The sequence below is a fragment of the Convolutriloba macropyga genome, chromosome 12 (genome assembly GCF_964194025.1).
Source record: "Convolutriloba macropyga chromosome 12, txConMacr16.3, whole genome shotgun sequence".
NCBI lineage: Eukaryota > Metazoa > Xenacoelomorpha > Acoela > Convolutidae > Convolutriloba > Convolutriloba macropyga.
The window spans coordinates 300,910-315,858 of NC_134479.1; the positions used below are offsets into that span (position 1 = coordinate 300,910).

Genomic DNA, 14,949 nt, shown 5'->3' on the forward strand with positions numbered 1-14,949 from the left:
AGTGAGCAAGCACAAAGCAAAAATTTTAGTGCAAAAAGAAACAATAACAGTAAGAGAAAAAAATTGAAGAGCAAGAAATAGAAGATCGCAAAACAAAAAAAGAAAAAGAAACAGAAGAGAGGGAGAGACACAACAGTTGAAAAGAGAGAAAATCGATTCTGAGTGAGACAATGAATTCCAGTTCTCATAAAAAGGATGAATGTGCTAATGAGAAAACGATGGATGTGCCAAGAACGAGGAATGTGCTGATAGAAAAGAAATTGTTAGCAAGCCTTTGCGAATGCCTTTACGAAGTCAACAAACACAGAAGTGAATTAATGGGGTGGCTAATGCCACCAAGAAAAATTTCCTCAAAAAAAGTAAAAGGAGGAAAACTATAAACCTATCATGTTTTGTAAGCAATAATTTATTAGTAGCAGCCCTTAATACGAAAAAGTCCTCTACTCAGCGCTAAAAAATTGTATTTATTTCAAGACCTGTTCTGTAATATAATTTTTAGCACCTAACTTTGGTTATTGCAACGGGACCCTTTGGGTCTTTTACACTTGACGTTTTCGAAGAAGGACTTTTCCTTCACAAATTTTCCAGACAACCTTTTTCATCAACAAATTTTTGACAACGAACTACAAAAAACGAGTTTTTTTTCGGTCATGCACCCTCTTTGTCTTGACACAATTTCGATCATTTACCCTTTCAGTATCAGAAGCTTACGGTCACAGACCATATTCTGAAGAGGTGTCCGGTCACAGACCTGTTTATGAGCAACTAATCGGTCAATGATGTTTTCGGCACCGATTATTGTCTTTTTCTTTTAAAAAAAATTTCGGCAACAGGCTTTTTCGCAAAGCACTTTTTTGTAGATGACACAACCTCTTTGCAATATTTTGGGTCAAAAACTTTTTGGCAACACTTTTCGGTCAATGACCCTTTGTGTCATTTTTCGGTCAATGACCTTCAAGCACAATTTTTGGTCATTCATCCCAATTAAGCAACCGCTAAACCATGCTCTTCGGTAGTACTGTTAAAACATGCTGCTCAGTGATGCCTCTAAAAAAAGCCGCCTTATGGGTACACGCGATTAATATATAGATGACCTTCAAGCACAATTTTTGGTCATTCATCCCAATTAAGCAACCGCTAAACCATGCTCTTCGGTAGTACTGTTAAAACATGCTGCTCAGTGATGCCTCTAAAACATGCCGCCTTATGGGTACACGCGATTAATATATAGATAGATGATAGAAGATGTATGCATATGATTTATTACAAGTGAATACGCGTGAATGGACATTAAGAAAATATTAACAGAGCGGTAGGTGCAAGCCCGCCACAATATTACTGAGAAATCAAAGATCGCAAAAAAATCAGATATCGCAAATGTTACAGACCCGGATTGAAGACATACACCCACACACACACACAGAGAGAGAGAGAGAGAGAGAGAGAGAGAGAGAGAGAGAGAGAGAGAGAGAGAGAGGAGAGAAAGAGAGAGAGAGAGAGAGAGAGAGAGAGAGAGATAGAGAGAGCACGAGAGAGCGAAAGAGAACAACAGAGAAAAAAGAGATAGAGAGATAAAGAGCGCGAGAGAATGGAGGTGGGATCGAGAGAGAGGGACAGAGAGAGCGCACAAGAGAGCGAAAGAGAATGACAGAAAGAGAGAAAAGAGAGATAAAGCGAGAGAGAGAGAGAGAGAGAGAGAGAGAGAAAAAAAAAGAGAGAGAGAGAGAAAGCAAGGAAAGGATAAAAATTCGAAACAAGAACATAAAATCAGACAAAGCAAATGTTACAGATCAAAAGACGAAAAAAGAAAAACAGAGGCCAGAGAAAAGAGAAAAATAAAAGATATCAGATATTGCAAACGCTACAGACCAAACGCAAGAGAGAGAGAGAGAGAGAGAGAGAGAGAGAGAGATAGAGGTAGAAAGAGAAAGAGCGGGAGATGGCAAGAGAATGAAAGAGAGGGACCGAGAGAGTGACGGAGAGATGTCATAGAAAAAATAGAATCCAATGCAAGAGACTTTATTAGCAATATAATAAACGAATTTTTAAGTGAAAGTCATTAAATTACTAGCCAGGAACACGAATCATCGATTAAAATTATACTTCATTATCAAGCAATGAAATCTGACAAAACTGATACTAAAGTTTAGAACAACAGATAATAATAAAAAAAGGGGCAAAAAATGGATAATCACCATTGTTTTATAAAATAATTAGTGATAAAATGATTTAACTCGAGTAAAAGCAAATGGACGCAATTAGATCACATCTGCATAATAATTATCCCAATAGTACATATATGTATCATAAAAGTTCTCAAGATAAGAAAAACTGAAAACAGAAGTGCCCCACGTGGAAAAGAACCGCTTTCGAAAATTCGTTCAATTACCGGCGGCTTCTCAATCAATATAAAGGTACTTTTTATAAAAACGCCTCAAACCGACTAGCATTTTTGCCCCCTTTACTATTCCAGCGTGATTAAAAACACCAGTCTAATCTGACTTCTGACATGAAAAAAAGTGTTAACAGATCTTAAAAAAACAGCACTTCAATACAATTCAAATTCTTTGCAGAGTGCGCCAAAGTAATAGCCGTAAAAAGACTGGCGGCGGCCATTAAAGATTTAAAAGGCGAGAACTGAAAACAATGAACTCAATAACTAAGACGAAGTTACCTCAAAGACAATCAAGTTACTCGTCATCAGAGGGTTTTGAAAATTCTCAAAAATCTCAAGTTTGTGCTAGTGAAAAAAACACGAGATTGCCTAAACAATAGACGTTGAGAGGCTAATGGTGGCTTTTGATGAAGGGGTAAAAAAAATGTACTGAAAAATGGCCATTGGTATAAAAGTCGTTTACTTAAATCAAAAACCAAGTTTGACAGGACCACTGATCAACAGATCAAACAAAATTTTACCAGTAGAATTTCTCATAAAGTATCGGGTTATTATATATGTTTATAAGACTTCGAAAAGCAGATCTGCCAGCATTGGACAAACTCAAGCTATCCAACATTAGCGTTAAAATGATTGAATCTAAAAACAAGCTGTCATTTGAAGCAAAGCAAAAAACAAATATAATGAAGAACTGTTTTTCAAAAATAACATTTGACTGGTATAACAATTTACCTCTTGCCATGAGGCGAATATCGCCAAAAACCTGCTCTCAAAACTGCAATAAAAAACATTTCTGGAATGAGTTGATAACAGACTCAACTGTTCCGGAATTGAATTCTTAATCTCTTAAGTTTAAACTTAAATCGACTTACTTTTTAGAGCGTCATTTACTCTCCTTAGAAATGTTGATTGTAGAATTAATATTTCTTTCACTTTTTCTTTTCTCGCAAAAATCATTAATTTTAAAATTACCGTTTTTTTCGATTTTCTCATCTGAATTTATTTTATCGCTCTTAATTTGCAAGGTCTTTTTACACATTGTAAATTTAATAAACATAGCCGGTAAATTGCCAGAAAATAGCCGCGATGGACGCTTGTGGCCTTAAATGAATTAAAACAACTAAAGAAATAAGATAGACAGATCGACCACCAGTCTTCAATAGACCACTAGACTTTGTGGGTTAGATTCGGACTGTCAATTTATGACGTATACGGACCACCAGGTGCACGTTCTATTTTCTTACGTGGTAACGTGCTGTATAACAACATATAATTTGTAACTGGGGGTTATAAAAGACACGGGGGGGGGGCGACACAGAATAGATCCGGAAAAAGCCCTAAAAGAGCTTTTTCAAAATTGATATTCGAAATCAAAAACTCGAGACTAATAATACTCAAGAATTAGGGCATATAAATTTGGCACTACTTAGATGCACACTATTGATCTTTAACTAGTAAATGTTCAAAACTTTTAAAGTTCCATAAGTGAGTTAAGAAGTCATTTCTTGAGCGAGGTAAGTCACGCAATTGACCTAAAAACAGAAATGACGCCACGTACACAAATTTTAACTGCAAAGTAGTGAAGTCACTGAAGTCATTGCAAAAGTCAATTCCAAGAAGTCAGGTCGTAAGAATCATCGATGGAGACGACGAATTAAGAAACATAGCAGGACAAGTCCTGACGTACAATTCAAAAAATTTTCATTGACTAAACAGAAAACTAGACCTAGAACGGACTATGAATGGATTGGTAAAACCATTTAGAAAAAAATCCGATTCAGAAAAAACGAAAAAACAGTAAATATCAAAGTCAAATTGCCGCATGTGAACAAAAAACCACTAGCGAGAAAGCGAAGTTTTGTTCAAACACCGTTTTCTCACTCTACTTGTCACTCGAAATTAGAGCTAAAAAATTTCACGCCGCAAGACCACTCGCTTTTTCGCTCCACTTCCCGTTTCGGTGTGACCAAAATCACTACTCCAATTTGACTTCAAAAATGTGTGAACAGATCTTAAAAAAAAGACAGCGCCCCAATACAATTCAAATTCTTTGAACTGTAAAAAACCATGAGCACCGCAATATATCTTCGCTCAGCTTACAGCTTCGCAGCTATAAAAAACCTTAAGAAAACCAATACTCCTCTTCGAGTCGTAAAAACCAAGAGAAGGCCAATAATAGCCCCAGCTATCGCTGTGCGGCTATTAAAAATAACCGGCAGATTGACTTCCGTCGTCCGATTGCGAAAAGACTTCAATGCCTGGAAATGCGTAGAGAAACATTCAGAAATAATAGCGTTTGAAAGGCTTGTGGCGGCTGTTTTAAAACTAACTGAAATGGAATAACATCATTCATTGTGAAATTATGACCAACTTTGTATCTGGCCTCGGATATCCAGAGTCTGCCGACTTGACAGGAATGGCTGTCCTCCTCGTCCTGTAGACTGTAATGCTCCCCCAGTACTCGCACCCTCTGGCCCGCCCTCAGAGTGCCCCCCATGACCCTGCCCAACACATGGAATCCACTCACATCCTCTGTGTTGTACATCTTCGTAGTGTGCACCATGAGAGGTCCCTCCGGGTCACACGTCAACATACCACGACACACCTCAGAGTCCTACAAGCGCATGCTAATGCATAACTATTAAATCAGAAATTAGGCGAAGAAGTTACTGACGCCACTTAAAAAATAGCCAGCAAAATGCCGGAAAATAGCCGCCGTCGACCCGCATCGGGATTGAAACAAAAAGAAGAGCGAGAATTGACTAAAATCTTGTCCAAGTTTTAATAAGTTTTATCGGTGAGCAGTTTGTTATATTCTAAAACTATACTTAATTTAGCTTTTAAACCTAAAGCTACTCAGCTTAGAGCTAATATCAGCTAGCAATCGCCCTAATAAACTTTGGTAGCCTAATGCACTGACTTAATGACCGGTCTTTATCGGTTCATCCCGTTCCTGTTGATCTTTTGACGTTGGCAGTATTTGCGTAATTTAATGCGTGAAAGCATTTTTAAAAGATTCAGTTGAGACAGTCTTTTTAAGTAAGTCACAAGTCAAACGTGAAAATCGTGACTTATGTATCGCTGAGAGGAAGACAGAGGCTATTCAACATACCCTGCAGATTGTCGAATAATAGCCGCCCTTGATTCCCAGAACCACTCCGCTATGTGTCACTAATTTTACCAAACTGCAATCGTTTTCATTTTAGCAACAAGTTTTACTTCGGCAAGAGCAATAGAGATCACCCAAAAATGATGAACGAAAGCGTGAAAAAGTCACTTGAGAAGTCAAAAAATGTTCTAGAAGAAAAGCGCAAAATTGTCAAGCGAAAAATTTGCATTAAAAAAGACACACATTTAAACATAACCGACTAAACGTCGGAAGAATTGCTCTCGAACGACTAGTGGGAGCGCTAATGAATTGCAGCCTGCTTCAGTCGGGGGGTGGGGAGGGGGTGGGAGGGATTCTAAATGGGACTAAGAAGTTCAATAGTGGGCTTCAAATAACCACATTAGGGGTTAATATATACCACTATTAAGATTTAAAGTAAAAAATGACACCAGTTTCGGCGCACTTTTCATTTGACTTTTAGTATTAAATTGCCGCCAAGTGAGTTCAGCTACTTTAAATTGTGATTGAGAGAGAATTTTAGATCACGCGAAACGCAAAAGTCAAGGGCGTAAAAGTCACTCGAAAAGTCAAAACTGTCAAGCGAAAAATTTGCATAAAAAACATAGCCGGTAGAATACCGGAAACAACTCGAATCGTCGTGCATTATAATCTCTAACCTAACCTTACCGAAATCAGAACATCAAAATAGACAAGAGAAAAAAACAAAAAGTAGCCCAACAAACCACATTAAAGTGTTTTAAAAATGCCGACAATTTTTTAGGTGCGTGGGGAGGTGGGGTAGTGCTGGGGTAGTTGGGGGGCAGGTGGGGGGTAATTAGGTGAAGGGAGGGGGAAGTTTGGGGGGGGGGGGTAGGTGGGGGGAGGTAGGTAGGAGGGTGGGTAGATAGGTTTGAGAGGTGGGTAGTGCTGGGTTAGTGGGGGGGGGGGGTAGGTGGGGGTAGCTAGGTGAAGGGAAGGGGTAGGGGTAGGTGGGGGGTAAGTTGGTGGGGGGGTGCGGGGGCCGTGGGCGGTAGATAGGTGTTGGAGGGGTAGATAGGTGGTGGGGGGGGGGGGTTGTGCTGTGTAGTTTCGATAATTAGGGGTGACTTATATAGGAACAAAAAATCTCAAAATCACCTCTTAACCTTGAACACTACCAGCAGTTCCTAATTACTATACATTACAAACGAAGCTACTGTTAAAGTCCAATGTTCGAAAACAGAAGTCAACAATCAAAAACGGAGGTAAATGCTCGAACAGAAAGAAGTCAAAATTCAAGTCATGAACAAACTTGCTTTCTGCTAAACAAAAGCCTGTAGAATCTCAATACTCCTCTTCGAGTCGTAAAAAGACACATACGTTTACAATAATTGCTATGAACTTCGTTCAAGAGCAATTAATCAGGAGAGCAATTAATAATCTAGACATTTAAAAAGAAAATTCTACACGATCGTTTTATGGCTGATTGATATGAATCAGAACGGCAGACGTGTCACTCAAACGTGTCTACACAGGAATAACACTGACAGATTGAAATGTGACTGGTATATAACTGATAACCCCTTATGCATTTTACGCAATTTTATAAAAATTACGCAAAACAGTAGAATAACAATTAACAACGTTAAAATAATTTTATCTAACGTAGTTTTTTCTAACACTTCATTTTTTAATAAAGTTAATAAAAAATTTGTCAACCAACAAGAAATTGTGAAAATTGTAATTCTGGCGATAGGCGAAAACTTGGTAATTTCGTAGAGTGAGCTTATGAAGCCTCATGCTATATTGAAAATGTGATTAATGACACAAGAAAGAATATTTGTTCGGGCTTTATCCATTTCTTTCAACTTGAATAAAAGAATTTTAATTTACAGGTATAACAGCGTGATCAGGAGTCTTTTACTCACTTAATCTAAGTTATCATACTTAAAGAACCAGGCATAGAATATGTCCTCCATTACAAGAGGCGTTTGAAATCCGGCCATTTGGACTAATAATGTCCTCATTGGTGCTACACGTTATGACATTTAGTAAACATAGCCGGCAGATTGCCAGAAAAGAGCCGCGATAGAGGCTTGTGACCTTCTATGGAACTGAAAAAAAAATAAGATAGGCAGATTGACCACACGTCCTTCAAAAGACCACGACTTTTTGGGTTAGATTCGGAGTGTCATTTTATGGCATATACGCTCCATAAGTAAGAAACCCAAAGACATTTTTCAAAAATTGTATTTGAAATCAAAAGCTCAAGACTCTAATACTCAAGAATTCGGGCATATGCGTTTGGCACTACTTAGATGCACACTATTGATCTTAAACAAGTAAATGCTCATAAGATTTAAAGTTCATTAACTGAACTCAGAGCTCAATTTAATTAGTGAGGTAAGTCACGCAATTGACCTAAAAGCAGAACAAATGGCGGCACGCACACAAATTTTAACTGCAAAGCAGTGTAAGTCATTGAAATTTAAAAAGTCAATGGTCGCAAGAATCATCGACGGAGAAGACGAATTAAAAAACGATGTCCCCAATAATAGCCGCTTTCGCTTCGCGGCTATTAAAAAGATTGGTATCTTAGATACTCAACTGAAACACTAGGAAAAAAAATTATCAACATAAGGGACTAACGTCGGGCGAATTGCTCTCAAACGACCGGCGAGCGGTTGGCTTCGTCAGTAGCTAGCCACGGGGGGGGGGGGGCAACAGCGCGGTGGGGGGGGGGGGAAGGCAATAGTGGGGGTGGGGTCAACAGGGGGTGGTGAGACAACAACGCGGTGGGGGGGATAGTGGCGGAGTTCAACAGTGGGGGTGTCTCAACCTCTAAGAACCGCTCTTCACACCATAAGTATAAGTCTCCAAAACAGTTTGAGCTGAAACAGAGCTGAAAGGCTCTAAGAACACTTAATGCCCGCTGGGCGCTACCTGTTTATCCCGTTTTTGAGGACGAAAAGTAAACAGCGTCAGACGAAAAATCGGTCAAGTGAAAAATTGCATTAAAAAAGGCCGACAGGACTAATATAATTGCAACAAACTTCGTTTAAGAGCAACTAAATAAATACTATGAGCTTCGTTCAAGAGCAATTAAAAAAAGTCTAAATTGGCGTGAAATTCTGCATATTCTAAAATTACACTCAATTCAGCTTATAAACTGAAGGCTTTTAAGCATAACACAAAAGCCAGCTAGCAATCGCTTTATTGAACTTTTGATAACCTAATGCATAATGACTTAATGACCAGGCTTAATGTTTATCTCGTTTTTAATTTTTCTCTTTTTACTTTGACCGTATTCACTAGATTACTACGTAATTCAGTACGCGAAAGAATTTCGAATCCACTCAGTTGAAACAGTGAGTGATGTCAGAAGTCAAGCATGATAATCCTGACCTATGTAAAACGAAAAACGAGATCAAATGATAAAGCGAAAAAAACAACAAGTCCTGAAATACAATCCAAAGAACTGAAAGAAAAACTTGGAACTACTGTACCTGACCAGCACAGTTGAACAACGCCAGCCAAAAATAAAAACAATCTCAAATGATGAGTAGCAAAAATGAAGCAAAGTAAACAAAAAATATAATCATTGCTAAAACTCGAGGCTTTTACCCTGAAGGCCAATGTTGATTTAATAAAATACATTCACTAACCCAAGCACAAGCCTTAAAAAAGCTTTATCGGTCAATAAAATAACCAAAATCGAGAGATGACAAATAATTTTGAAAAATGAATAGGAGATTAAAGAAAGTTTCTTAATTTCTCAATATTAAAAAGTTCACAACTAATTATTTTCTTTAGTAGCTGCCCCATACCTTACTTGCAAGACCTGAAAAAGATTAATTGGCCCGTAACGATTCATAAACTCAAAAAAAGACAAATTACAGAAGCTTTGAAAACAATCCTAAAATTCAAAGAAATGTCGCACGAATTTGTGATACTAGTTTCTTCAGAATCATTTCATTGTCTCCAGAGGCTATCCAATCAGCCAATTTCATGCCCTAAAAATTGCATTTGCTCTTCAAGATCGATAAACTAAGAAAATGAAAAACTTTAAGAAACAAAAACAATTTCACGGAAATTTTTTTTCTCAAAAAATTGCAAAATCTTGTGATACTAAACAGTCAAATACCGTTCCATTGCCCATAGCAACTATAGAGTAACAAACTAATAAACCTTAGAAGAGATTAGGCGACCACTGAGACAACAAAAACAAAACAAAATAATTTCAAAAAACTTAAAATTGCAAATATATAAAATTGCTTTAAATTTGTTATATTAGAACGTTGGAAACAACTTCATTGCCACTAAAAACTATGCAAAAACCTATTATCAGAACCAAGAGGAGATTTCCTGGTCCCTGAGGCTGGAAAACACAAAACATGACAAAATTTTAGACCGTAACCGACTAACGTCGGGCGAATCGCTATCAAACGACGGGGGACCGATTACCTTCGTCAGTATCTAGCCAGGGTTTAGTGAGGCTAGCTTTAGCTTAAATAAAGGGGCGTGAGATGAGCGCAACGGGGGCACCGAGGCTGACGGGGATGGGGGTCAACCTCTAAGACCCGCCCTTCACACCATAAAAATAAGTCTCTAAAACAATTTGAGTGATTCGCATACCTGCAGATTAGTGATCTGAAAGGCTCTTAGAGAACTTAATGCCCACTGGGCGCTACCTGTTTATCCCGTTTTTGATGACTAAAAAGTCAAATGATTCAGTCGAAAAATCGTTCAAGCGACCAGCTTGAGCCAAACAACTGATGAATTTCACTCAAAAGACTGCCGTGGGACTACTTTCGATTAATGCAACTGCCTTTATCTTCGGAAGGCTAGCCTGACAGTCAGAGAAGTGGCAGGGAAATTGGAGAAGGGTTTAGCGGGTGGATATAGGGGATATAAGAATTAATTAAACGCCATGAATTTAAATCTCAGCACCTTCGGTGAAACTCATACTTAGAGCCCTGCCAGCTTAGGCTGTTTGCTTTAGAGAACTGCTCAATGCCCCTTTCCACAAGACAAAAAATGTCAGATTTGTTTGGTCAGACAAAAAATGATAGTACAAAAACCGAACATTATGACCGAACAAAATATTTTTGGAACACTTAAATTGAGAGCATAGCCGTTAGTTTAAATAGTTAGATGTTTGAAATATCATATTACAAATCACCATGCGTCATTTTTTATTAATCAAATAAAATGATCGCACCAAGGCTGTTCGTATGTTCTTCTAAATATTAAAAGTATGATTGAACAGAACCAAACCCAAAGGTTTTTTCTTAAAGAGATCGAAAAAGAAGCCTTTCAAAAGCGGGTTTGAAATTGCTCTCAGACGACCGGCGAGCGGTTGTCTTCGTCAGTAGCTAGCCACGGTTTAGTGAGGGCAACAGTGGGGGGACAATGGTGGGAGGGCGATTTTTGGCTGCACGGGGCCCTGACGGCCCGAATGATTTGCAGGGTGGGGATTGGGGGTGAAGTTAGGGTGTTGTCGGGGGGGGGGGGGGGTGTTGAGGGAGGTCAACCTCTAAGAACCGTCCTTCACACCATAAGTACTAGTCTCTAAAACAGTTGCTGTGAATCGCATTGTTGGAGACTTGTGAGTTACTGGTGAGCTGAACTTCATTCCCACTCGGCGCCACCTGTTTATCCCGCTTTTGAGGACAAAAAGTCAAATGGGTCAGACGAAAAATGTGACACGCGAAAACTCGCATAAAAAGACCGACAGGACTATTACAATTGCTACAAATTTCCTTTGAGAGAAACTTAAAAAAATCAAAAAGTAAGAAAATCTTTTCGTCAAAAAGTTGCAACCATTTGTGACATTAAAATGTGGAAAACCGTTCCATTGCCATTAGAAACTATGCAGCAATTTTTCCAACAATTTAGGACGTTTTATGGCCCCTAAGAATGGAAAATCTGATAAAAAGGAGAAACTTCCCAAAAAAAATTAACAAAAATTGGTATCATTGTTTTTCATTATGACTACCAAAACCTATAACACAAAAAATGGCGGGCGCAAGTTAAATATTTCTTCCAAAAGACCTTCATCAACTTTGACAAACGTCAATTCTAGACTAGTCAAACAAAAAACTCGATAAGTGACCAAAGACAAAAAAAATGCAGCATTCTTAGCTCAAAAACACGAATTTAACCTTTAGTTTAGGCCTGTCTGGCATCGTCAGCTACTACTGTTACCTTAGTGCGTCTAATGAAACTTAATGCCCACTGGGCCTTACCTGTTTATCCCGTTTTGAAAGATCGGAGAAAAATTGTGTAAAAACATCTTCCAAAAAAACATAGCAGCACAAGTTCTGAAATACAATCCGCAGAATTGAATGAAAAAGTTAGAATTACTGTGTCTTACCAGCAGATCAACTGAACAAAGCCAGCCAAAAAAATCAAGAGTTGAGAAACAAAAAAAATAAACAAAACTATAATCAATGCTAAAACTCTTGAGGCTTTTACTCAGAAGCTCACAATTGACCATTATAAATACACTCGTCAAAAAAAGCACAATCCTTGAAACAGCTTCATTGGCCAAAAAATAGCAAAACCGAAAAACAATGAACAAATTAAAATTGGAAAATTTGAAGTTTCTTAATTTTGCATTATTAAAAAGTTCAAAACCCTTCTTTTTCTGGACTCTCCCCAATAATGTATCTGCAAGATCTTAAAACGATTCATTTTCCGTAACGACTGATAAACTTCAGAGACTAAGAATGACTAAGAATGACTAAAATTACAAAAATCAAAAACATCAAAAAAAGCCATCAAAAAATAAAAAAACTTGATTTTATCAAAGAAATGTTGATAAAATTTATGATATTGGTTTCTTCAGAACTATTTTATTGTCTCCAGGGGCTATCCAATTAGCAAATTTTAAGCCTCAAAAAATTGCATTAGCTCCTAAAGATCAATAAACTAAGAAAATGACAAAAATTTCAGAATGACAAATTTCAAATATTATCGAAAAAATTGCAATATTTTGAAGTTGAAAACCGTTCCATTTCGCAAAAAAAACTATGCAATAACAGAATGGCACAACCTAGAGGAGGTTACCTGACCACTGAGATAAGAAAAAGTGACAAAAGAAACATTTTCAAAAAATTAAAAAAAAATTTAAAAAATTGCAAAAATTCGTGATATTAAAATATTGGAGACAACTTTACTGCCACTGAAAACTATGCACAAACTTTTTATCCGACCACTGAGGAGATTTTCCGATCCCTGAGGCTGGAAAAACTGAAAAAGGACAAACTTCCAATAAAAATTGAAAAAAATGCTAAATTTGTATCATTTTTCTCGATTATGATTACCAAAACATAAAGCTCAAAAATGGCCACTGCAGGTAATTATTTCTCGCAAAAGACCTTCATCGATTTTGACAATTGTCAATTCTAGACTAAACAAACAAAAAACTCGAAAAACGACAAAAAAACGTGAAAAATTGCACCACTTATTAGATCAAAAACTCGACCTTTTAACCTTGAATTTAGGCCTTTCTGGCATTTTCAGCACTCAAGGCAAATCTTACAAAAAAGAGCACCAATACAATCAAATTTTTCTGCCTACATAACAGCCGCTGAGATGCTGACGGTGGCTATTAAAAACTAACAAACAAACAACTAATCAAAACAATTTCCTTTGTATTCTCTTATTGCGGCAGCCTCCTGAGCAATTCATTTCAATCGGTGACGAAGTTTGCTTCAACCGAACCAGATTATTCAGTGACACAATTCATAAAGCAACAGCCGCAGAAAAAAAACAATACCCGGCAGATTGCCAGAAAATAGCCACCGCTGATTCCCATAACCACAATGGGGAGTGGAAAAAGAAAATAATGAAAAATGATTTGTAGGAAAACAATTTTAAAGTGTAAACTATTTTTTTGTCATTTTGTTGTTGATCATACTCCTGTTTCATAGTTGCACGATACAGGAGCTAGTATTAATGCCAATAAGCATTCGAGATGATAACTAAGACTTATAAGAACAAAGTTTGAGTAACGGGCATCTGAAACTGGGCTTGATCGCGTTTCTATTGGTGATTTTGGTTTTTGATATTGACGGTTCATATCGGTTCATTTTTAAATGCTTTGAAGCTGAGGCGCCTATTAAACAAACCATTAATACACACTGAAGGATAGAAATAAGCCATTAACTTCAGAAATAGACATAAATTGAGAATTTACAAACTCCCATCGGTTCCATAACACGAAAACAAGCAAAACTTGAAGCAAAATAAATGAAGATAGATAACAAAACTCAGACTAACTGTTAAACAACACAATGGAATTTGGTAGCTCCCTAAACAATTCATTTCAATTGATGACAAATTTTGCTTCAATCCAACTAGATTATTCAGTGACACAATTCATTCACGCCCCCAAAACTTCGTTAAACAACAAAAAAAGTAAAAAAAAAAAGATGACAGATTGCCAGAAAATAGCCGCAAAAGCAATGAAGATCTGCACTCTCAAAAAGATTGCAGAAAAGCCGACCTAAAATGAATTTTTTTCACTAAATGCTGAGATGCTACACTTTTAATACTTTAAAAATCTGAAACATAGCTGGCAGATTGCCAGAAATTAGCCGCAATAGCTTTGTAGACCTGTTGTCTCAAAAAAAGAAACACCCAAAAACCTTTCAAAAACTTTTTATGTTATATTTTGATTAAGAATATGTTTAACTTATTGCTACTTCTAATAGATGACCTCAAATATCCTTCATTTAGAGTTACACGCACTCATTTGACCTTATTAAAGAAGTCAATTTCAGAGTGAGGAAGTCATTTTTGAGAGTGAGGTAAGTCACAAGTGACCAAAAATTTAATCACACGAATGAACAAAGAACTTGCTTCACTAAGAGTGAAAAATGACGTCACGCACGCAATTCAGTTGAAATTGAATGAATGAATGAACAAAAGGCAGATTTGAAGTGATTGTGACGTCATATGGTCGTAACAAAACTTGACGTCATAAAAAAACATAGCAGGACAAGTCCTGACGTACAATTCAAAGAATTGTCAATGACTAAACAAAAAATTAGACCTACAGCGGATTATGGGTCAATTGGGAAAACCATTTCTAACAAAAATCAGATCAAAAAACAAAAAACAAAAACAGAAAATCAATGTCAAAATGCCACTAGGGAGAACAGAAAATGAACTATGAATGGAGAACAAAAATGCCGCTAGGAAGAAATGTAGATTTAATTCTAACAACAACTAGGCATGGAATGAACTATGAATGGAATGGGAAAACAATTTGGAAAAAAATTCGATCCAAAAATTGAGAAAACAGTAGAAACCATAGTGAAACTGCCGCATGTGAAAAAAAACCACTAGCAGAAAAGCGAATTTTTGTTCAAACACCGTTTTCGCACTCTACTTTAAAATAAGATCAAAAAACTTTCACGCCGCGAAAACACTCGCTTCTTCGCTCCATTTCTTGTTT

The 14,949-nt window shown here is 37.2% G+C and overlaps 1 protein-coding gene across 2 annotated transcripts in view; it reads right to left on the reverse strand.

The window, feature by feature from the left end:
• Nucleotides 1-14,949, reverse strand: part of LOC142351238 (116 kDa U5 small nuclear ribonucleoprotein component-like) — a 664,445-nt gene that overhangs the window by 146,534 nt on the left and 502,962 nt on the right. For both annotated transcript variants that reach the window (XM_075403381.1, XM_075403380.1), the window contains exon 8: nt 4,767-5,009. In XM_075403381.1, the coding sequence (XP_075259496.1) occupies nt 4,767-5,009 (243 nt within the window). The remainder of the gene's footprint in view (nt 1-4,766; nt 5,010-14,949) is intronic.